This window comes from Pseudopipra pipra, chromosome 3, assembly GCF_036250125.1.
Source record: "Pseudopipra pipra isolate bDixPip1 chromosome 3, bDixPip1.hap1, whole genome shotgun sequence".
NCBI lineage: Eukaryota > Metazoa > Chordata > Aves > Passeriformes > Pipridae > Pseudopipra > Pseudopipra pipra.
The window spans coordinates 71,207,661-71,231,155 of NC_087551.1; the positions used below are offsets into that span (position 1 = coordinate 71,207,661).

The following is a 23,495-nucleotide window of genomic DNA, read 5'->3' on the forward strand; positions in this document are numbered from 1 at the left end:
AACCTAGATGCTATACATCACAGGAGTTTTTTTATCAAATTATTCACAAGTAATCAAAACACTAAGAGAAACTGTAAATCCCCAGAGGAAAAAAAAGTGCTTCTTACATCTTACAATAGTAAAAAGTGATTCAAATTGGAAGACAGAGAAATGAAAAACTGCATATATTGTTCTTATTGCGCATAATCATTATGTTCAAGCTAATGCTGTCAGTTCCATGTAATCTGTAGTACAGTCTGATTAAAAAATACTAATCTCAAAGCCTAGAATAATAGATATAACAGAGTAACAGACCTTGGAATAGAAAAAAAAAAATCAAAATCTATGTAGAGTCCTTTTCTTCCTACAACACATTATTTCCCTCTACTTGCTTCTAGTTCAAGCTGAACACGCCATTAAATACCCAGCAGGTTTCACCTAACTGGAACTACATGTGATGCACCAAAGCGAAGAACCAACACTGTTCAAACCTTCAAAACAATAAAGCACTGAAAAAGGCACTTGAAACACAGCTCTGCTGTGGGAAAAGAATTTGTAGGAATGGCATCAGGATTACATGTTTAATATACATGTGATTTGCAGCTCCAGTTAGCCTCTATTTACAAGTAAACAGATATATATTCGTTCACTTATGCAATTCTAGGTGGTGTTCCTACATATTCAGTCCAAAACTAAGTTATTTCCTTTTCAAACAGCATTACTACTAATAGAAATGCTGCCAGTCAAACAGTTCCTTCAATTATAATAAGTGGAGCAAAGCTGCCTTCAAACTGAGATCTCAGTTACACCTGCACAGTAATTCTGGAAGTTAATTAGATTGCACAGGGGTAAATACGGACTTAATATGCTCTTCAGAGGCCTCATAATGGCAAAAGACATATTAGGGAGAGAAGAAAGAAACCAACTTGATTTTCAAATCTCAGGTTGGCTTTGCAAGGAAGTGAGTAAAAACGTCTGTACCTGTAGATGAAGCAGTCATGCTTTGGAGATCACAGAAAGCCAGTGTCACCTTGCAGAGGAAAGGTTTGCTTAAAAAATATCTCGCAGTGTTCTTATTTTGTAATTCTTATTAAAATATAAAAAACCAAAGCAAGGACACCTAAATGAAGAGCAGGCATTGGATCCAATAATGACAACTCTCCTGTTTGCTCCTTTGACCTGTGCAGCTCTAATTCAGAGTGCCGAGGACAGAAGCTGCACATTTCTGAATGGCAGAAGACAAACAGTGCTGCAGAAGAAGGGACCATGAGGTCAGGTTTCAGTAAAAGCCAGGCTTGCATGCCAGGCACGGAGATCAAGGAGCGACTAACTCAAAGCACAGGAAGAATCAGTGCTTCAGATGTCAGCTGTTTCAAGGATTACAGGCCCTCCTGTTTCTAGTGTCAAGGTAATAATCAGAGCAGCGGATGCGCGAGGCTCCTCGCCGCGATAGCTGAACGTGCAGCTCTCGATTTGGATTCAGTTTGCGGGATTTTGTTTCCTTTTTAAACAAAGCCAACAGTGCCAAGTATTCATATTTCAAGGCTGTTTTAAGGATCAAAACCCATCTTACTTAACAAAAAGATGAGCAAGAGTCAAAGCAGAAAATTATATGGGAGCTTCACATACAGTAGGTGGAGAGGCAGGATTCTGTGACTTTCTATCAGAGGTATTCGTTTAGATATTGGAGCTAAAAATGTCACTGTGGTGTGTGTGCTGTCCCATTCCCCCACCCCCCCCCATATCCGTGTTTTCACATAAATCCTGATTTTGGCATATTACTTTATTGTGGAGACATGTTCTGTGTACTGGATGGCTTATGCAAATTAACCAAATGTCCTACAAAGTAGTCTTGAAATGCCTGAGATAATGAGTCGCTTGCATGGTGAGCAGTGCACAGTATTCAAAGAGGGACTCTTTACAGGTTGGGAGAGTAGGAGAACGTGATAAATGTGTCCAGACTGCACAGCAAGGCAGGATGCCTCACTAGCATTGTATTCCTCACCTCAAAATGCAAGGCTGACTGACTGGAATAGAAAAATGCAATGCTAGGAAATACCCAAAAATTGAAAACCCCGGTAATTACATGGTAGGCAGACAATGTGGCCCTAGCTGCTGAAGCACAAGCATGGAGGTCTTCTTAGCTGACTTGGTCAATACGTCTAAACCCGTTGCAGGCTGGGTTTTCTTCCCTGCATAGCTTGGATTTTCACTGAAGGCCTTTTGACATATGTTCTGTATGTGAATTGTATTCTATGCATTGCTTTCTTTTGGAGATGTGTATCTGTCTACCAAAAGTCATACCTCTCTTGTGTTCCTTACCTGAGATGGAGAGAATGCTTCAAAAATGCACTCCCAGTTGTATTTTAAAAACAGATGTTTTATGTCAGTTGCTGCTATCTTGTGAAGTGTAGATGTAAAAGCAAGCTTTACATAAAAAGGGCTGGTTGTCTGCTCCCGACTCACATGGTGCTGTCTGAGGCATGTGAGGTAAATGACAATAAATCAAATGATAAATCAGAAATATACCTCTTGCTTTTGGTGTGTGCTTAATTGACATTCCACCTCTAATAATTACATCCATATGGAATTTGCGTGTGAGCAGCTTCATTTGCAACATCACAATAATTAAATGACATTAGCGTTCAGAGGCAGGTATGTGAGAAAGTGCTGTTAGGAGTACTTGACAACAATGACAGACCTAAGGATGCCTTTACTTTGCATTCCTTTATTTCATTATTGTCACAGAACTAAACTGGGGAGGGCGAGGGAAAGAGGCTGGACAACAGGCATGAAAACTAGAAGGGGTTTTAAATGGAGCATTCCCTCTGCCTCCCTCCCTCTCCTTCTGGTCCTTCCAAGGTCCCAAATTTTCTGCTAAGGATCCTGTGGAGCAAACACTCAAAGGAAGCCATTTTATACCTTTGCCCTGCAAAAACCACTGTGCACTCCTGAGCACCCTGCCTTGGAAACATCTCTTTTGGCTATTCACAGAGAGCATAGGAAGCTCCTCAAAGCACACAAAACTGCTATGCAGAAGGTAACAAAGCTGGCTCTCTGCTGTCAATGTTATTGGGATATGGTGACTGGCTGGGCCAGCTGCTTGGAGCTTTGTGCTAACCATGGCTAACCCTCATTCGGTGCGTTTTATCTCATTTGACAATTGTGCAGACAAAAGCCATGAGGTAAAGGCAGGAGGAATTCATCATTGCAATTCCACATGAGCTTCAGAAGTGCAGTTCTGCCCATTTTTATGAATGGGAAGCAGAGGCAGAGAGAGATAAAGTGACTTGGTCAGGGTCACAGGGAATATCTGCAACAGGGTCCAGGAGCAAACAGACAGTTCATTAAGGACTGGTCTAATACCACACATTGGGGCAATCTTCCTTACAAGAAATGCAGGGTTTGCATTCAGAGACCTACCTAGTTTGGTCATAATGAAAAATCAAGCTGTAAGCAGTTGCAGGTAACTGACAGGGTTTTAAGTGGTAAAAATCAGATTTAGTAACATCTAGGCCTTACAACATTTAGGGAAGGGGACTTTCTGCAGTTAACAGTGCTTAGAAGCCGAAGACTACAGGAAGATTGAAAACAAGTGGGGGCATAAAAAAAAGTTACATGATATATCATGGACCTGAGGAAGAAGATCATTAAACTGAAAGAAAGGAAAGATGGTAATGGGGAAAGAGAGATATTTAGAAGGGGAAGAGAGACCTAAGGATAAAACTACAAGGAGCAGAAAACCAAAAACAAAGGTCAAAACTATTTTAAATGGAAGAATAGCAGATATACATATGTGAAAACAGCTCAGCTGACAGGGACAATCCTGCCTCACTGCAGCTTTTGACAAACACATACCGGCTTGTGTGAACCTTGAACAGAGGAGCCCATTTGTGCTGGGGACAGTCACAAGTGGAGCAGCTCAGGAGACAGGCTCCCAGTGCAAGGGTACTAAGACAGGTGAGGGGGAGCAACCCTGCTCCCCAGTGAGCTCCACTTGCTCCCTGCTCACCATCTGCGGCAAGTGTAACATTAGCATTAGCTGTTTCAATAACGTTTTAAACCTTCCTACCCTCCTTTTTTAAAGTTCCAACATGTAGATTCAAATCGCAGGACATTCACAGGCAATTATTTTCTAACGATGCTAGAAGAAAAGCTTCCAGTCCTACAGCTTCAAAAAACCCTGCCCAGCCATGCTCTGTGGTTGACCTTTCTCAAGACCTAAATATATATGAGATACCTAAATAACATAATTGGCCAAGTATAAGGCTGATGTGAGCTGGAGGCCTTATACCAGAGGTGACATAGGCCTCTCTAAGCAGGAGAGAAACTGCAGGAACTCCATCCTTGCTGGTTTGCCCCCTGCATTCAAAAGCTTCTCTGATGCTCACTCCTCTCCCAGTTTTGTGTGATTTTATTCATGTGCATCCCAGTGTCATGTTTCACAGTGGGTGTACTTAGCTGTACAAACTGTGCCAAGTGAGCTTACCAGAATGGCAATGTTGTGCAGGAGGTGGTGCTTCTGCAAGGGCAGCCCAAAATTCCTATTTTCCACTGTTGCATGAGAACAGCCTATCATGTTGTAAAAGATATAAACGTTTTGTGGCCCTGCAGATAAGCTAGACAGCCAATCCATCATCATGACTCTGCATCACCACCACCACGGTGAAGGGATAAGGAGCGAAAGCTGATGGCTTCTGCACAACAAACAAACAAGCACAGAGACAGTGTTTGCTCATTTCAATGTGCAAAGCTGACTTGTTTAAATATGAATATGTTGCTTATAGACAAATTTTAGTGACAGCAGCCCGACGGCATCTATCACTGTTTGAACTTCTGCTAAAAATAGTCACATTGTCTTTCGATTTAATTAGATACCACATCTGCAGGTAGTTTTCATTCCCTCCACCACATCTCTACTGTTACCATTTTCTCCACCCTCCAGGGTATATCGTGCTCAGGAAGATACTAACTACATAAGGTTCATGTGGTGTCACAAACACCTGAAATCACTTCTCTGTCCTCACCAAAAGGCTGCGCCCTTTTCTCTCTCTTCTCCTCTCACTTGTTCTCTTTCTCTGTCATGCTCACAGGTGAGAGGTGCCAGGTACAGCTTCAAAACGCCCCCAACGCCTTCACTGAAGACTGAGGTTGTCTAAAAGACAGCACACACTATGGACACTGCGGAGCAGCTTCTCTCAGACCAGGTTGTGATAATCATTTACAGAAAAGTGAGCGATTTTCTCTTCCCCCTGTGCAAGCCTACAGCATGTTACAGATGTGCTTTAGAATCGAAGCACTCTCTGGAGGAGCTAACTGAACTTTTCTATTTCTGGGTTTTCACTGCATATATATTCAGATGAAGCATCTGTCTTAAACTCAGGGTGATCTGCCTTGAGTCAGGCACCTCCCAGAGCTCACTTAGGCGCTGTGTTTACAGATACGAGAAGGAGCAAATCCCACCCTGGAAACAAGCAGCAATGAGAAAATATGAAATCTAAACACTTCTGATTTCCTCCAAGAGCTGCAATCCAGGCACTCTCCAAATCCCTCTTCTGAGACTCTACATGGAGTTCCTGAAGGAACTTAGCAAGGTCCAGGATATTTCATATTTGCCCTCTTTGAAGTTTTTGAACTCTGAGAGCACTGGGAGGTTCCAATGACCACAGCAGCTCATCCCTCCAGCATAAGTATCTGCATGGATTTTGGTGCAGGATCAGGGCTTTGAACACCAGGGATGTGGTACCTCCACAACACTCCTGCTGTGCTGGTGCACCATGTGCTGTCACTCTGCCACCCAAAAAGTGGCTCTGAAAATAAAAGGTGTATTTCCAACACCATGCACGATTTTGCTAGCTCAGCACCTCGGAATCTACAAACAGACAGCAAAGACCACGAACTGCCCATTAGACCATAAACCTTCAAAAAGGCATTTTGCCTTCTAGATACAACGTTCCTGCACGAGTGGCAGTCCTCAATGTTTTACAGCTGAGCTATTTTGTCTGCTGTGTTAATCAGATTTGCTTTTAGCACGTTTTTCTAACAGCACAGGGGGGAAATTGGACCAAACTCATCTACACGAGGGCTACTCCCAGCACATACACTGATACAGCTGAGTTGGAGGAAACGAGTGGTGGGATTATAGTAAATTCCATGGAGGCAAGCACAGCCAGCTTTCCAAGTATGCAAGCAAGGTACTGCAGCTCCCCAGGCAGGTTGCTGTGGTCTTCTCAGCCCCCACCTCAGCTCCCACCAATAGTTCAGGGATACCAAAGGGACACATCTCACACATCTCACCAAGGTGGCCTTGGAGAGAAAAGCTACCACACAGAAATCACTGCAGCTGTGTGATGACTTAGGCCAGCTGAGATTTCAGCAATCAAAATCCCCACAGAAGGATTTTGATAACCACTGTGGACAAATACCTCCATTTATGCAGGGAAGTACATCAGCAGCCAGGCCCTCTGGTTATTTCCTTTCACTGACCACAGTGATCTCAAGCTAATCTCATTTGAACTTTGGACAGCTTGCACTCATCTGGTCCTTGGCCATGCCTTGCTGCTGGGGAGAGTTTCAGCCCTAGTTTGTGCTGGAGGAAAAAGGGACCTAAAGATGGACTGCTGGACTGTGCAAGCACATCAGCTATAACCCCTCATTACATGAGTGCAATGTGGTGACTAAGAAGGATGACAGCACAGTGGCAATTGCCAGAGCCCTGTGGCAATACACTGAGCATATCCACTGGGGAGAACAGCACTTGATCAACACAGCCTGCAATCTCTCGGAAAGGAAGAAATAGGATACGTGTAAGATAAAACTGAACACATTTTCCAGGCCTTGCGCAACCCCTGTGCCTGTAAGGGAGTGTGTGCCCCTGCCAAGGACCCCATTCTTCCCTGGGCACGTGCTCTGGGAGGGGCCCTGCATGCTGCAGGTGCATGCATACCCAAGAGTCTCACCTGCACGCTTTTCTCATGGCATTCCATGCTTCCAGTTTAAAGAAGAGACTGAATCCTGTAGGATCCGGTGATTTTACATGAAATACTGTCCCAGAGATTTATTAATATAAAGGGAAAAATAACTGCTAACAGAAGCATTTACCATTTCTACCTATGGAGTCAATCTCTTAGCTCTTTAATATTTTAGTTTCCAGCATCCTTCAGCACGTACTGGTAACATGATACACCACACAATGTCCCAGCACTATCTTCAGGCATTACATAAACCTATGTTTGGGATAGATTCTTATCCACTCTGAGACTCCATTGCACCACTCTGGCAGCTGAAAGGGGCCGCCTGAGTACATTATATGCACACCAACTTCTGAGACTTCTTTCTATTGCCAGAGTGATATAAAGGCATCCCTGTCTTGAGCAGAATCTGGTCCTTTGCTTAATGTACGTAACAAATGAAGCTGCTGTTTGAACACCAAAGGCAGAGAGAGAGGGTCGGTAACCAAGTGAACACCAAGCACTTCTTCCCTTGGCAGTCAGGATCCACGTTGTTAGAAAGTGGAAATATATCAGGATGTGTTACCTTACTAACCACAAAAAAACCTCTCAGAAAATGACTGTTTCCCATCTTGAGTAAGGAGACATTCATTTCAGCGGTATGTGCAGTTCATTTGGGACAGGCCACAGGTGGTCAATTGTTCCTCTGCCTGTCTAGAAGAAGTATGTTTATTTCCCATAATAAAATGTATTAATATAATACAGACTTTATAGCTCAGTTAGGAAAGTGACATGCAAAGAGAGCTTCTTGCAGAGAATACAGTTAGAAACGAAGTTTTGCAACTGAGTGAAATACTACCCTCCTCCCCATCAGACACACAGAAACTACACAGTTGGAGAGGCAATTGACAGGTATTTTAATATTTAACTAGCCTGTACAACTGAATATTGTATTGTATATTAAAGCTCTAGACTATAACTGTGTTCCTTTCTCTGTTTAAAACAATTTTAACTGATCATTCAGGCACTGAATAAAAAATAAAAATAAAAAAAGGCACAGAATTTAATTTTGGTCCTGAGCATAAACAAAGCTGTGCATTGAGCAAAATTTGAGAACATTGTGCACATGCACACTTTGATCACTTTGCAGGATCCACACACACATCTCTGCTTGCTTCAGTTACTATGCATTGCCTGGGCAATCAAACTGTTTTTAAATACCTATAAGTAAATCTTGGAACCTGTTTTCTTCTATTGTGTCAGATAATAATTCATAATAAATGAACTTCTCTGCAAATACCAACGATGCTGTTGTTCACTATTTGAACTATAACACAACATTAAATAAGAAATATCATTTTTTCACTTTGAACATTTTAAACTCAAATTGTATGCAAAGGCAATTAAACAACAGCATCCCCATTTCAAAGCTGAAGACCAGACATCTAAACATAAAGTTAGCAGATACCTAACTTCAAGCATATAAGAAGTCCCTCTGCTTGAATTGAATGGCTCTACCTGCAAACTTGAAGTTAGACACATGCAGGAATATGCAGTTCAACTGATGACTGTGGTGCTGAAAATATAGGTGTTAAATGGAAGGTATTTATCTAGTAAATGAACATCCAAGGGTAGCTTAACCAATCCTAAATCAACGTCTAATTATTTTGAGTAAACCACACCCTATAAATGCTTGCCTCCCTCTGTTAACTGTGGGACCTACAGAGAGAGTTCAAACCAGATGCCAAATACTGAGATGTTACAGCTAGGCATCCAAACTGTGTCCTAAACAAAAGGGGGCTCTGGAACTGGGAAGAAACATGGCACTGGTGAAAACCAGAGTGAGATGTGGACATAGCTGAAGCTCAGAATGAAACACCTTACTGAGAATGCAAATAACAACAACATTGGATCACCTGAATGGCACAGGATTACCCTGAGGGATATCAAGTACCTGGAGACAAGCATGATTTTTTCAGAAATGGAAGTCACCTCAGGCATGATGAAGATTTCACTGAAACTGTCAGTGCTAGATTGGTGAAAGGTGTACAGCATGGGAATATTTCAGATTACTCAGAGCAAAAAGCTGTGCTCAAGATACTGCTGTGCATTGATCTGCATGTACACCCATCTGAAAGACCCTAGTCTGCAAATAAAAGCAGGAATCAGAAAACTTCATGTAGGGAAACACACAATTCTTTCACAGGGTGAGAGACAACAGCACATAGAAATCACACCGTGCAATACAACATTCACAAAAATGTTGATACATATCGTCCCCCATTTGACTTATGGAGCCATCAAAAGCTCACTTCCATGGAGCATTTTTGGAGCCTTTAGTTGAGTAAATCACCAGTTCAGAATCTGTCAGACTTCATTATGCAGATTAAGAGTCTTTCCTTGGTTTCATTTGTTATGCATTAATAAGGGAGCACTGGTGACTGTACCCTCTCGTACAACGAAAGCCTTTCTGCCATTACATAGTAAATTTTGTTCTTTCTTGCATTCAAAATAAACCTCAACACAACAGCAACACGGCTTAGTTGCTATGCAAAGACTTAGAGCCACTGCATAGGGATCAGTTCCAGAGTTTGGTTTGATTTGCACCAAGCCAGGCAAAGTACACCTGGATGTGATCTGATGAGATTTTCCTGCTTGCCTATTTCTCTCGTCTACAGGTGAAGCGTGTAATCAGGACAGAACGACCCCAGGATCTCCACAACCCTGTACAATCCCCATGCACATTTACTGCCTTCAGCTCAATGCCTGGTACGGTTAAAATACTAAGTACCAACAGACAGATTTATTATGAATGCTAGCAGCAATCTTTTTTCTCTCTCATTGACTAGATCTGACTCAAAAAGTTAATGGTAATTGCTCTCATCTTCATTTAGCAATGAGAGAGAGAGAGAGAAATGGGAGCAATTTGCAGATCTGAGAACAGGTCATTACAGGTGTGTTATATTAGTGTATTCATGAGCCCCCTGGGACAGCCATGCTGTGATATCCAATAACTTTCTTAATGTGTAATTACACACCATTGGACTATAATTGATTAATTGAAAAGAGAATGTAGGCAGATGCTAGGCCAAGGCTGATGCTGCTTGTTAAATGAATATGTCCTTGCTTCTTTTTAATAAGTTAAGTGAACTACTCAAAAGCAATTAACTGAGAACTGAAATTCATTAGATTTTAAGTAATTATTGGTATTAACTTTTATAATAAAATGAAGGATTTATATTTTGGGGTTTCCTTCCCATCCCAAAAGCAATATAATACACGTCACTGCTGAGATGTAAAAAGGTATCTGCTACAGACAGTGAGCAGTGAGATATGCGCCCCTTGCATTCAGATCTTCTTTGGTGTGCTTTCAGATAACTGTGTGGCACTAATCTGCCTTCTTGGGATGTCGTTCCTGGAAGTCCTGAAGAGTTCTAGGGATTCCCAAAGAGATGGAGTCACATGCTCAATATCTCAGAGCACCCCCAAACCTCCCTGCAGTGCAGTTGAATGGTGGCCAAGCTTTTCCCAGCCCTCCTTCTCAAGGGCTGGGTCTTAACTCTGAGGAATAAAAAGAGCACAGGCTCCTGACTTTCAAAGGCCCACTCTATTAATGTTGTATGTTGTCTCTACAAGGGGTCAAAGCCTTCAAACCCTTTTCCTTTTCAATGGGGAAGACAACGCATGCAGCAAGATGAGGCATGAGCCAACTCCACTGTTACAGAAAGTCACGCTGGTTCATGTCAGCATCTTTTCAGACCTGACAAAACCCATTTTAATTAACACTTTGCATGACTGAGAGCCAGGGTCAAAGGTGCAAAAGAACCTGAGTACCAGGGAACCACAGCCAGTTTTACAGCCTGACCCTATGCTGAAGGTAGGGTGGTGGTGAGATGCAGTGCAAAGTACGGCTCCTCCCAGGTGCCTCACGAGCCCTACTGAGTCATCTGCATCTCCTGCACAGAATCCAAGAAGAAAATATTTATAGCTTTGGAAATTTTATTTCCAATTTATATGGAAGGAAATCCGACGAATTTTATTTCACCGCACTTCCCTTCCTTTGGAACAAGGCATATCTTTATTCTTTAACATTCTATAAAAACTGTCTGAATTTTATTTAAATTGGTTATGAATGCCAGTTTCATAAAGCAAAACCATGATTCACAACTGGTTTTCTTTCCAAGAGATACAAATCTCCCTTTTTTCTTTTTTTTTTGTCTTTTAGATTTATAGAGCTTTGGGTGCAGGGATGGCTTGGCTGACAATTTTTTTCCAGGCTATTTAACTTTAAAATTTATTGAAATCATTATTAAGAAGTAGCCTGCTAAAAAATGCATTTTCATCTAACAGTTTCTTAACTTTTTGCATGTTTAAATTTGCAATCAATAAAAAGATTGTGGCAGTTTTTTTAATATTGAAAAAAACCCCAAATTTTTCAATGAGAACATGTTTAATATGAAAATTATAACTTCAGTAAACACATCAAGTAAGGCAAGCAGAGAGTAAAAGTAGAGTAATACAACACAGCATCGCAGTGAGGAGAAATTAAGGTTGGAGAAATTATTCAGAGGTCACCAGTAATTGCAGATTTATTAATGAAAATTTTAATGCTTGTTCTGGGAAGGAAGATGACAGATTCAGAGCTGTAATGGGATTTTAATTATTTTCCTTTTTAACAAATGCATTCTGCTTCTCTTTCGAAATAATAAAGGTGATGTTAAAAATTGAAAAACATGCCTCCTTCTGAGGAAAGGTAGGCTTGTGCTCACAAAGTGTCAAGTGCCACATCCTAAAATAATGCTCCTGTGTTGGTATGAAGGAAAATGCTAAATTAGAGGCACTAGGGCAAAGTTGCTTGCTATTTGTAGCTGGCTGCAGTGGGATACAGGGATATGACTCACTCTTGGCTCCAGGGTGCCAAACACCCACCGTCTGTAGCCATGGTCTTTCCCAAATCTGTTCCATTCCCATTGTCCATCTTCCCATGCTGCCTTCCCCTCTCACTGTCACACCTTTTATTCCATCTCTTTAGGTCCCTGAATCATCTTCCTTAATTCGGTTCATTGGACCGAAAAGGTGGGGATTATGTAGAGCTACTGGTGGGACCAGCCTGCTTGTGCAGGAAGCTGCATCCCAGGCCATGGGGGAGCTTTGTTCCTTTTATTCCCTTCCTTCCCTTCCCTATTCCTGCTCCCCATGCTCCTGTGCATTTTATACCTTATACTTAATGCATCCCTGGGAACTGGCAGAGACTTACCCTCCCTACTGCTCGAATGGCAGCCCCTGCCCACCTCTGAAAGAGGCATGGGGAATCTCTCATCCTCCTTAATGCTATAGGTCATGGTCACTTGCTAATCCCAAGCATAAAAGGAGTGAGGTTTGGGTCTTATTTCCAGTAGAGCTGCTATGACAAGGTTTTGTTTTCTATTAGTGTTCCTACAACTGGTCTCTGATTGCAGTCTTCAGCTTAAATATTATTAATAAAGATCATGTTCTCTACCTTTAAACTAGCTGTTAGCTTGCCTACTGCAATTTTTGATCAGAGAGGACGAAGATGTCTCAAAGCAGTTATTTGTCTTTTTTTGTCTACAGAACACAGGGTGTCAGTCAGAGCCCACCTAAAGTTAACAGGAGGGATCCTATTGATTTCACTGGGCTTGATTTCACTGGATCAGAGGTTATGGAGTCCTACGCATGGTGTAAGTCAAGAAAAAAAGCACATAACTTTAGCAGCATGGTGGTCCAGGATGGGGGAAAGAGAAAGGAAGTCCTGAAAGACCAAGGAAATCTCTCAAGACCCCCAAGATTTTCTCCTGGCCCCAGGAACAGGATCCAAATCTCCCAGGCCCAGCCCATGCTGCTGTAATGTGAGCAACGGCCTTCACTTCCATTATGGGATAGAAAAACTTATCATTGAAAAGCAGGGCAAGAAGGACACAGCCTGGGTGCCAGGCAAGACAGTGGCTGCATTTGTTCTAAACTAGTAAACAGATCTGTGCAGACAGGCATAGAGACTACCACTTCCTGTGGAGAGCATATTATGGGGCAGCTGGCAGGCTGCAGCTCTGTGGTCCTGTGTTATCCCAGAGAGAGGCCGATCAGGGCACAGATGCCAAGGAAGCCAGTGCCCCATCAGTGCCTACCTGTGCCAGCAGGTAGGAGGCAGAGAGGGTCAGCTGGAGACAGGTGTAAGGGCTTCCCTCTCCCCACAGGACTGCAAATCTGCCCGTGGGCTGAGCGCTTCATTTTTTCAGTGCATTCACTGAAGCCCATGGACTTCAACAGTCTTTCAGGAAGACTGCATAAGATGAACACCACGTAGACCTTCGTTCAGCCTGGCAGCAATTAAGAACAAAAAACCTCTATAGAATAATTTTGCCTGGTATGTTGCCCTTACTTGAAAAGAAACAGAATGCAAGTTTTTTAGTGGGGTTTTGGGGATGTTCTTTTTAAGCTATTCTGCTATAGCTCATGGACAATTTAGTTTTTGAAAATGAAATGTTACAGGCGATTAGTCTACCATATGACCTAAGCGTCACTGTTATTTCAGTCACAAGAAAGGTTGAATTTCATGTGGCCAAGATTACTGAGGTTTTAAGAACATCAGTATCAATTCACTGCTACAATTGCTTTTCTCCATATTTTTGTTCCAGGGCCATAACCGCCATTCTGACAGCTCTCTGAGCCTAGTCCAAAGTTCCTGAAGCCAACGGCGGCCTCTCCGATGGCTGTTATGGGTTTTGCACAGTCATCTGCTTGAATCACTGCACATGCCACAGTGCAACTGACTGTAGCAGCAAACTGAGCAAGGAACTGATGAAATCCATCAGAAAAACATCAAAAAATACCACCAGCAGTGAGATGCAGCAAAGATTGAGTGATGCTGAAACTGCGTTAAGCATGGATGTAGAAGTTTTAAACTCTCATCAGGTTTGGTAGCTCTGTGATCTGGAACTCTGCAAGGTGTCACTGGTCTCTTCCTCCTCTACCCTCCTGCCTCTCTGTGGTGACAAAATTGCCTCCTGACTACAAGATTAGTACCTAAAAGGCTAGATGTGACCCTACATCCCTCAGAGCTGTTGGGCAACACTTCCGCTCCAGCTTTCTGGCCAAAAGCTCTGTGCATCCCCAGGCCAGGGCCAGGATGAAGGAAGTGCTCTCCTTCTCCCTCTGCCTCTTTGCAGCTAACAGGGTGAAGGAAGAGCCAGGGAGAGCAGAAGCGGAAGTGCATTTGCTTTCACTCTCCACTCTGCTAGGAATAAGGAGACAGCATGGGAAACAAAAAGGGTGGAAAGGCAAGAGAGGGGATGAGCAAAGCTATCTCTCCCTAATTCAGTTCCCTTTGAAGGCACTGTGATTATAAATGGACTGAGAGGTATTTTCTTTTATTGCTGAAGCACTAACAGGGAGGGGGTTTGACCCTGGGGCACAGGAAGCAGGTCACTTACCTTACCAAAAAGGATTCAAGCCTCATTTTCTGAAACCAAAACTCTCGTGGCCTTCAAAGGATACCAATATGCCTATTTACACTTAAATTGACTACAGCTGCAAAACCTATTGGCTTCATCTCATGAAAAATATTCTCTGTGCTTTTTAATATCAGTGTAGCAGGTATGAAATCTTTCCCACATTCCAGTACCATAGTTCTGAAGTTAACCTGCCTGCATCCTTGCTGCCCGTCTGGATGCCCCACATGTGCCATTTTTTCTGACCATGCCTCTAGTGCTGGAACAGCAGAGCAACACAACTTCAAGAAAAGCATTATCTGTAGCTCTGACTCATCTCAGCTTTGCCATAGCCTCCCCAGAGGCCTTTTCCTCATAGGAGAACATTTTGCATTTCATGTTTCAGTTGTAGAGGTGTTTTCAGAGCTTTCTCTGCCTCTTTTTGTCAATGATTAAAGATAACTGGCTGCAGGTGAGTTTGCATTAAATCCAATAGCAAGCTTGTTTTATTTTGTGTCTTTTACATAATAGCTTCCAAGCACCAGGACTAACTTATAATTCATCGCATACCGCACTCACAAATGTATACTTTCAGAGCAGAACTACTAGGAGCAGACTTTTTTATTTCAAAGATTAAAAGATCATGATTTGATTGTAGGAAAACCATGGATTACCACTGGAAAAGAAATTTTTTTCAGGGTGTTTATGTTTTGTTATTTGTTTGCTTTACATATAAACCCATAGCGGTGGGTGGTACTCACATCATCTCCATAAACAAATGATCTGGAAAGCAACATGGTGTTTAATTTCCTTAACCCATCAAACCCTCCTTACCTCATACAGCAGCATGCCAATCTGAAACCTTGACTTGATATTCTGAGTAAATGGGGGGAGGAAGAACAAACAGTAGGTTTTTCTTTCCCACTTTTGTTAAAAGGCAACCAAGCATGACTCTTCCTACCCTGACTAACCTGGGTAGATGCCAAACGGATTTTTCCTTTCTCTAGGCAATGGCTCAGGAATTTCATCCGGCTAGAGCTGAGGCTGTGGCCTTCTCTCTGGCCTTTTCACTCCAGCCTCCCCTTTCTCCACAGTTAATCCCATTTTTCTCCTCACATCCACAATTAGCTGGACTGTACCGCTCCTTGACAATCAGCTTAGAGAGGGGACTAATTTCTGCCTTTTCCTTCTGGAAACAAAGAGATGTGCCTGAAAGAAAAGCTTCCAGCCACTCATGGAATAAGAAACTCAAATCCTGAGGCAGCATCTATGGGAGAAGAATGGATGGCTGGCCAAGACAGCATGCTGACCTGGCTCCTTAAAAATAGATTTCTTTTATGTAGTTCCCAATATTTATCATGGATAGCTAAACTTAAGAAAACATGATCCTCAAAAATACTGAAAAGTACAAAGGGAAAATTTGATGTGCTCATTGACTGGAGCCTCTTAACTACTCTGGTTTTTGTGCCCTACAACAAATGTAAGGGCAAAACATATCTGGATTTAGCATGGGAAATGAATACCCTATCCTAATCCTATAACTGCACGATGGTTTTCTATACCAACCAAAATACTTAATTATCACTGCTTTTCTTATGGAGCAGAACTAGGGTAAGTACTTCAGGGGTTTCTTCTGCCTAAATTATACCTTTCTTCCTCTTATTTTCTATCAAACTTGTTCTCTTTTGAAAAAGAAAAAACCCCAAACAAATAGAATAGCTGAGTTGTACCTCACCACCCAAATTATCTCCTCTTCTGAGGAGTAAGAAATGAGGAAAACATACAATTTGTAATACTCTGTGTTGCGTTTGTAATACTCTAGGTTACTTTTTTAACAATCAGTGTTACTATGCTTTAAAATCTCTCCAAGTATTGAGGAGCTAAAGTTTGCTCTGTGTGCCTGTGACCTGGGATGTTAAGATTCAGTCAGTGTAGCCCGACTCTCGCGGGAGAGCCCTGGCATCCAGACCAGGCAGCAGCAACTCAGCCCCTGGATCCTGCCTGGCAGCACTCTCCCAGCACGAGCATTTCCCAAACGGAAGAGCCTGCACTTGCTGAAACAAACCTCACTGGAAAATGGCAGCTGAACCCTAAAGCAAAGAAAGCACTTCTGAGCCAAAGCCTCCAATTTCACCTGACATGCTATTACACTTCTTACTCTCAACTGCACTCAGAAAACTCCAAGGATTTCCTGATTCTCAAAAGCACAAACAAGTTTCATTTTCTCTTTCATTTAAAAAATCTCAGTTTTTCACTTAGGCACCATCTGCCCTGTGCTGTTAGATTCTGGGTAAGTTTTCACCATTGGGAAAATATTTTTTTAGAGGGTCAGGTGTCCCCACTCCTTTCTTTCATGTGTTCTTTTTTCTCCTCTCCCTAGGAATACTGACTAGTCTTTAAGAGAAAGATGGTGTGTAAATGGCTGGTTCTGGTGAAATTTGCTTTACACTTGAGCACATTTTAATATAGCATTGCTTCCCAAAAAGTAAAAATATAGAAGGAATACCACTACCTCTCTGTGAAACACATAGCAACTTCAATGAATAACATTAGTTCCCCTACCACCCCAACTTATGCCCAACATCATATTTTCACTGCAAGTTCCTAAAATACATCTTTAAGGATAGTAGAGGTACATATTCATTATTTGTCTACTATTTCTTTTTCACACATAAATTGAGTACAGATTACACCCCTGCCAATTTTGTTTCCAATAGCATAGGAAAAATAAAACTATAACAAATTGCTTTTATTACTTCCTTAAACAAGAACTGAAACTTGTCCAAAAAAGCACGTGAAAGATTAACTTTGATGACTTGAGATTTTGCCAGGTACAGGGGGGATATAATATAACAAAAACTTAAATATGTATTAATAGAGGAATAAGCAACTGGACATTAAAAGAATGCTTGATTTTAATAGCATAAAGTGGGTTAATTGGTTCATTGATTGCTTACACTAAAAACAAAGTAGATTTTCAATGAAACTAATACGTTACTTATTTTATATCAAGTTGTCTCCCAGCTCTAGGTTCATCGGGCCTGATTTGACCAGAGTCACAGTAATTAAGCATGGCCTTGAAGAAACAGTTTCATTTATTTGGCATAAGAATTATGAGTACACCAGGGAATCACTTTCTGTGTTTGTCTAGTTTTCTCCCCTTAGGATGTAACACTGCTTCTTCTGAAATCACCAGGAACTTTGCAAAGGATTTAAGAGGAATCAAGACCAGATCTTAGGGGTCACATGTACTGTGACTGGGTACTGGGCTGGGTACTGGGGACAAACTGAACCTTCTGAGTGACACCTGTGGCTCTAAAAAGCATTGTCTTTACCTAACGAGGGTTGGCTCAGCATAGGAGACACTTGTGGGGTAGGAGAGCCTGTGGGCCCACTAATGCAGGTGTGGCCAAGATGCTTTGCACTTTGGCCAGTGCTGGGAGTGAGGATTGGCCACCATCCCTCGAGCTGCTGCCCCAGGTGTGGCCTTCTCTGATCAGCTGACTGAACCTGGGGGCCAATTTCAGCACCAGGTTAGGTCAGCTTAACAGGTCAACTTTCAATGGCTGTTGCACCTGGGACACCAGGATTAGCATTTGTCCCTGCATCCTCTACAGGGAAGGCAGGTACAGGCTTTAATGCAGATAAAACACAGCATGTTCCTCCACTGCCATCTGCCTCTTCTGTAGTCACAATGAAAAAAAAAAAAAGTGCTGTTGTTGTTGTTTCAAAGTCTAACCTCGTGTCCTGACTCTCCACAAATATTTCCATTTAGCCAAATGATAGATGTTACTTAAGTACAAACCAGAAGAAAGGTGAATGCAAGGGAGAGATCTATCTACTTATCTAAAACTCCCTTTTCGAAAGCCACGCATGAATCTCTTTTAAATGTACTACAATTCATCCTCTGTTTACTTTAGGCAAACAGAAAAACTCATCATGGAGCACTCATTTTCACAAGCTAATCAAGAACATTAGGTCCCAAAAGATTCATTTAACAGAAATATAATAGGCATTCCTGCTTGCTTTTAATCTTGCCTAGCTGCAAATGCTAAAATGAACAGCAAATTAACCCTGCCTTGGAACAGAGATTCTTTCACAGCTGATATCATCTCTCTTATGGCTTGTAAATACTCCAGGCTCCTTGTATGTAAGCTTTCCTAGCTTTCGCTCTTTCCCCACAGCAGAGAAGAGGAGTGGAGAGGAATACAGAGGAGAGGAATGGAGAGGAGAGGATGCTCTGGATGGCATGCAGCTATGAAGGGGTGGAGTAGGTGAGTGCTAAAGGGAGGACTGCCTGCCAGCAGAACAAAATGCAGCACTGCCACCCAAAAACAAAGCTAAAAGGTGGATGGGAGAGTGAGTTTTGGAGCAGTTCAGGGGGGAGGAGGGGCTTTTCGTGCATCATCAGCCACTCCCTGCATGGTTCTCCCTGATTTACCAGTGCAAGACAAGGTAGTATGACAAGGCCATTCACGTGCTGACATCAAATATATGAGATTTTTCAAGCAATTTGAGATTTTAAACTGTTCATGGATAGCAGAACTAGCATTAGAATGCTAAACAGGAAAAAAAACCTATCATATTTCATAATGTATGTCATAATAAACAAAAGCCTTTAAAAAAAACGGTTTTCACTGTGCTAAAGTAACAATCTAGACTTGTTGTAAGTATGTTATTCTTACAAGTAGTTCGCAGTTATTCTTGAAGGCAAGTCTTGGAGTTTCCTTAGCATAGTGCTGCTGGGGAAAATTTTCAGCATGTCCATCTTCATCTCTAGCCTGAAGGGAAATATAATGGCCTATTTAGGGACTTACAAATAATGGAAGGAAAAAAATAGCTAAAAGCATAACAGCTCAGATCATTAAAACAGACGGGAATCCCAAAATACAACATTATTAAAAAGTTTCTTTAAATATTCAGTATACCTTTTAGATATGAGAACTTGGGATGCTGTTTTCTTACATAGCTTAGGTTGAACATGCAAATTCATTGTGGTGTAATAATTAAAACAACAAAAGACAAACCCAAAATGAAATATTTGAGCTGGAAACTGTGAGTAATTCAGGGTTTCAATTTACTCCATTGCATTTCTCAGGATTACATTACATATGTACTCATTTAAACTTTTTGACATGCTTAAGCGATCCTTAGATAATGTACTTGTATTTTTAGTTTAACAGCAAGGCCAAAAAAAAAAAGGTTTTCATACTCATAATTTACATGTAACACTATTATAAATAAATTGATTCCCCCTCCATGTTTAAGTGAAGCTTTGAAAGGAGCAATCATTTAGAGACAACAATGATCCTTCAGTCCCATGCGATCAAAATATTTAATGACAAAGATGCATTAAAAGTTACTGGTTATTTGGAACTAAAGTGTTATTAAGAAAGTTGAAGTTTAAACGGAGACATTACCAGAGCCCATTAGCAATCCTGCTTGCATACAGTATTTTTCCCTTCTCATCTAGAGCGTTTTCTGCTTTTGAGTTAAAGCAAAAGGGAGAAGCAGGTGAAAGGAGGAGTGTCAGCAATACGCTCATTACACTGTTCATTTGAGTGACACTTGCACTCCGTTCTGCTCCATCTCATCTGATTCCTGACTGTTCGCTCTCTCCCTCTCACAGCCTCCCTAAATTCACAGCTGAGCTGTCTCCCTCACATATGGCTTGCATATAATTATGCACATTCTATTTTACACTGCATTAAAATGATGAGCTCCTGGCTCCCTGCCAACCCATTTAAATCAGCCCGTGCCCAAAGGAGCCAGGGAGAGGAGGAGGGCAAAGGCAGCGTGACTAGATCAGGGGCAAGGGGAGCAGGCAGAGGCAATGGGGGTAAGGAGCAGGTAGTACTGCTCCCCCTCCCTCCTGCTATCCCATATGTGTGTCCCCGGGGTGGGGCGGGACAGGGGGTCCAGGGATGCCCAGGTGCAATCCAGGCATACCTTGGTGGTTGTGGCAGCGCTGGCATATTGTTCACCCCTCACTCAGCGTGAACTGCCTGTCGTCATGTGTCACACACTCAGCGCCCAGGCTTTTCAGTGTTGGCATTTATGAAAGATATTTACACCTTGTAGGCTCTGTGACTTGTTTGTCTTCAAACAGGCTTCTGCCTCTCCCCGAGGAGATGGGATGGGAAAGGGGAGATGTGGGCTAACAGCACTGTTGATTTTTAGGAAAACATGAAGGGTCTGCACCTCAACGAAAGCCCCTTGACTCCAGCAGGCTTTGACTCAGGCCTCTGCTTGTCAGCCATGGGGCATGAACACAGTTTGCCCAACAGAAAATACCATTTTTGACAGTGCAAAATTTGTCAAAAAGTGTATTTTGAGAAGCACCTACAATTGACGATTATTACAAGAAGCAGGAAGTGGGAGACTTTATCAGTTTATTCTGTATGTTTCCTAGCAGCTTATAGTTATTTTCTCTCACTGCCCTCAATAGTTGCAGGTTGGAAAATATTTAAAATTTTTCTTTAAAACCACAAGAAAGAGGTAGAGGATTCCTGAGCACCTGAAATCACTTTTATATTGACAAAGGTTTAAATGTGTTCTAATTATTAGTTTGAAACTGAAACCTCTCTTACACAATAAATCTACCTCCATGCTGTGTGGAATACAAAGTCCAAATCTGACTGTGTTTTATAAAGAAAAACCAAAATCTCATTTTGAAAACAAACTTTGTCCTTTCCTTTCCTCGAAGAAGGAATATGGGTAACTCGCTGAAGCTCTTCCAGGTCAGCTAGAAGACAACTGGGGGATGAATGCCGTGCTCAAATAGAAACAGACATATCAGCTCGGGATCACAGATGCCAATGGGATGCTCAGTGATGGACAGCTAGGGAGATATTGGTGGGGCACAGGTGTTGTGTAGGGCTCCAAATGCTGTTGGTGCTTCCAGATCCCTGAAATTCTACCTTGGTACCATGCTAGACATTGTGCATGTGATGGCTGGCACATTGTACCCTGACAGTGACCCTCTGGAGCATTATCTTGGTGCACGCACACACCTTGTAAGATGAAATGGATATCAGGGTGTTTGTAGTGCATATGCCAAAATACAGAGACAAACCCCACAGACTTTGACACGCTTACCAAAATTGCCAGTTACACAAAGGTTATTCACCCCTGCTGAACAACAGCCAGGGGTGAACATGCCCCTGTTCCTACTGATCCAAATCTTACTTTATTTATTTTGGATGTCACTAAAATTCCCTAGTCTCAAAACCTGTTTAGCTACATACTGCTATAATTTACTCAGACAGCAGAAATACATCTAATATATCTAGCTAGTTTCCATTGTGAAAACCACCTATTGTGATCAGCCAGGGAAAATTCTTCAGTTACTTTACAGTAATTCATTACTACCATCTTCCAGTTGCAAATAATTTGCAGAAGAAAGCACTTCTACAGTGTTCAGCACTGTTCTAAGCGTATTAAAAAACTGGCTTGGAGTTTATCTCGCAATGGTAATATTGTGATATGCCTGTGCCTACACTGACCCGCTCTCAATCATGACTGCCTCAGTTCCCCAGGATCTCGAGCTCATTCACAGCAGGCTGGTATCTACAGCTTTGCCATCAGGCTTGGCTGCCATGGGATGCTATTGTTTAAAAGCCAAATCTGTGATCACTCTGATTTTTTAAAATGCTTTAAAACTGCTAAAATCATTATAGAAATGCTTTTATCAAAAAACGTATGTCCAAACTGCTAGATGTGATTGATTGCATATATGTAATACGTAGTACAACTGCTCTCACAGCACATTTTGTTCCAGGACAAAAAAGGCTTCAGCTCATGTTCTGAGGCCTGGAGCCATGGTTAGTGCTGCTAGTTTTATCAGTACAAAACTGCTGCAACTTCACTCTGGCAGTGCCTCTCCCGGGATTTACTGAATCTCCTAATTCAATACCCTCTACTGACAGGCAGCCGCCTTCCTGTCAGCTGCACGGGATCTGAGAGGGAAACCTGCCCATTGCCAGCTCCTGGGACACCAGGCTGGACACTTACAAAAGCAGTGGCACACACACCACCTCAGCTACTACAGCCAGAACAGAGCACATTGCCCAAGAAGCAGTATGGGCAAGGAAGACCTAGTGAGGAAACTGCAGCTGACTTGGTGGAGCTGGTTTGGCTGTAAAGTCAGCCTGATGATGGGTTGCAAGGGAAATCATGGCCTTTAATTGCAGGTTAGATATCAGGAAACCCTTCTTAATGACAGGTATAGCAAAGCACCAGAGCAGATTGCCGAAGGAGACTGTCAAAGCCCCATCACTGGAGTTTTTTAAGAGCAGATTAGGCAAACATCTGCCAAGAATGACATGCACTGAGTAGCTCCTGATGTGGGGAAGCTGGACAGATGAGAACATCTCCTTTCCTAGGTCCCTTTCAAAGCTTTCCACCACTGAGCTTCAAAAGAAAATGGCAGGAGATTAAGGAAAAAAAAAATTAAAAAAAAAAAAAAAAAAAAAAAAAAGAACAGAAAACAAGATCTGAAAGGACCTCTGAAATAGGACAGCATTTGATGTTCGGATATACATGGACTCATTAATAAGTGCATGATGACAACTATCTTTGGCTACAGAAACTGTGCTTTTTGTTCATAAGCCAGCCAGCCTACATTTGTGAAAGATGCCAATAGTTTGGAAACAAACCATATATTCAGTCAAGATTCCTTTTTTTAACACAACGGAGGAAGAATAACCTACAGCAGAATTTCCTTCTCTACAAAGTGCGTGGATATTTGTTTCTCCTTATTCTCAGAGAAAAATTATCTTGATCCAGGCAGAGAAATTCTGAGCTTCAGTGTAAGTCCTTTTGTGCAGGTTTAGCCTTGGGAGAGGAAATCTGTGCTTACATTTTAATATTAAGGGCAGGATCTTATGATAGGATAAATCACAAGGCAGGTTGAACCAAATAATTTATTAAGATGGAACTTGTTAATGCAAAGCTTCCACTAAAATGGGACAATGCATGTGCAATGAAATCCTACTGCTTAGTCCACAAAACTTTAATGCCATTTAACCAAAAACACCTAATATCTATTTTCTAAGAGCTACAGTCACTTGAGTAATGCAGAGTGACAGAATATTAGCCTGCTTACTCGGGATAAAATTGG

At 42.0% G+C, this 23,495-nt stretch overlaps 1 protein-coding gene across 3 annotated transcripts in view; it reads right to left on the reverse strand.

Moving 5' to 3' along the window:
- Window positions 1-23,495, reverse strand: part of SOBP (sine oculis binding protein homolog) — a 116,779-nt gene that overhangs the window by 32,877 nt on the left and 60,407 nt on the right. For 2 of the 3 annotated variants that reach the window (XM_064649831.1, XM_064649832.1), the window contains one exon: window positions 19,060-19,155. The exons of the other annotated variant lie outside the window; for it this stretch is intronic. In XM_064649831.1, coding sequence (XP_064505901.1) covers window positions 19,060-19,155 — 96 coding nt within the window. The remainder of the gene's footprint in view (window positions 1-19,059; window positions 19,156-23,495) is intronic. 3 annotated transcript variants of the gene reach the window in all.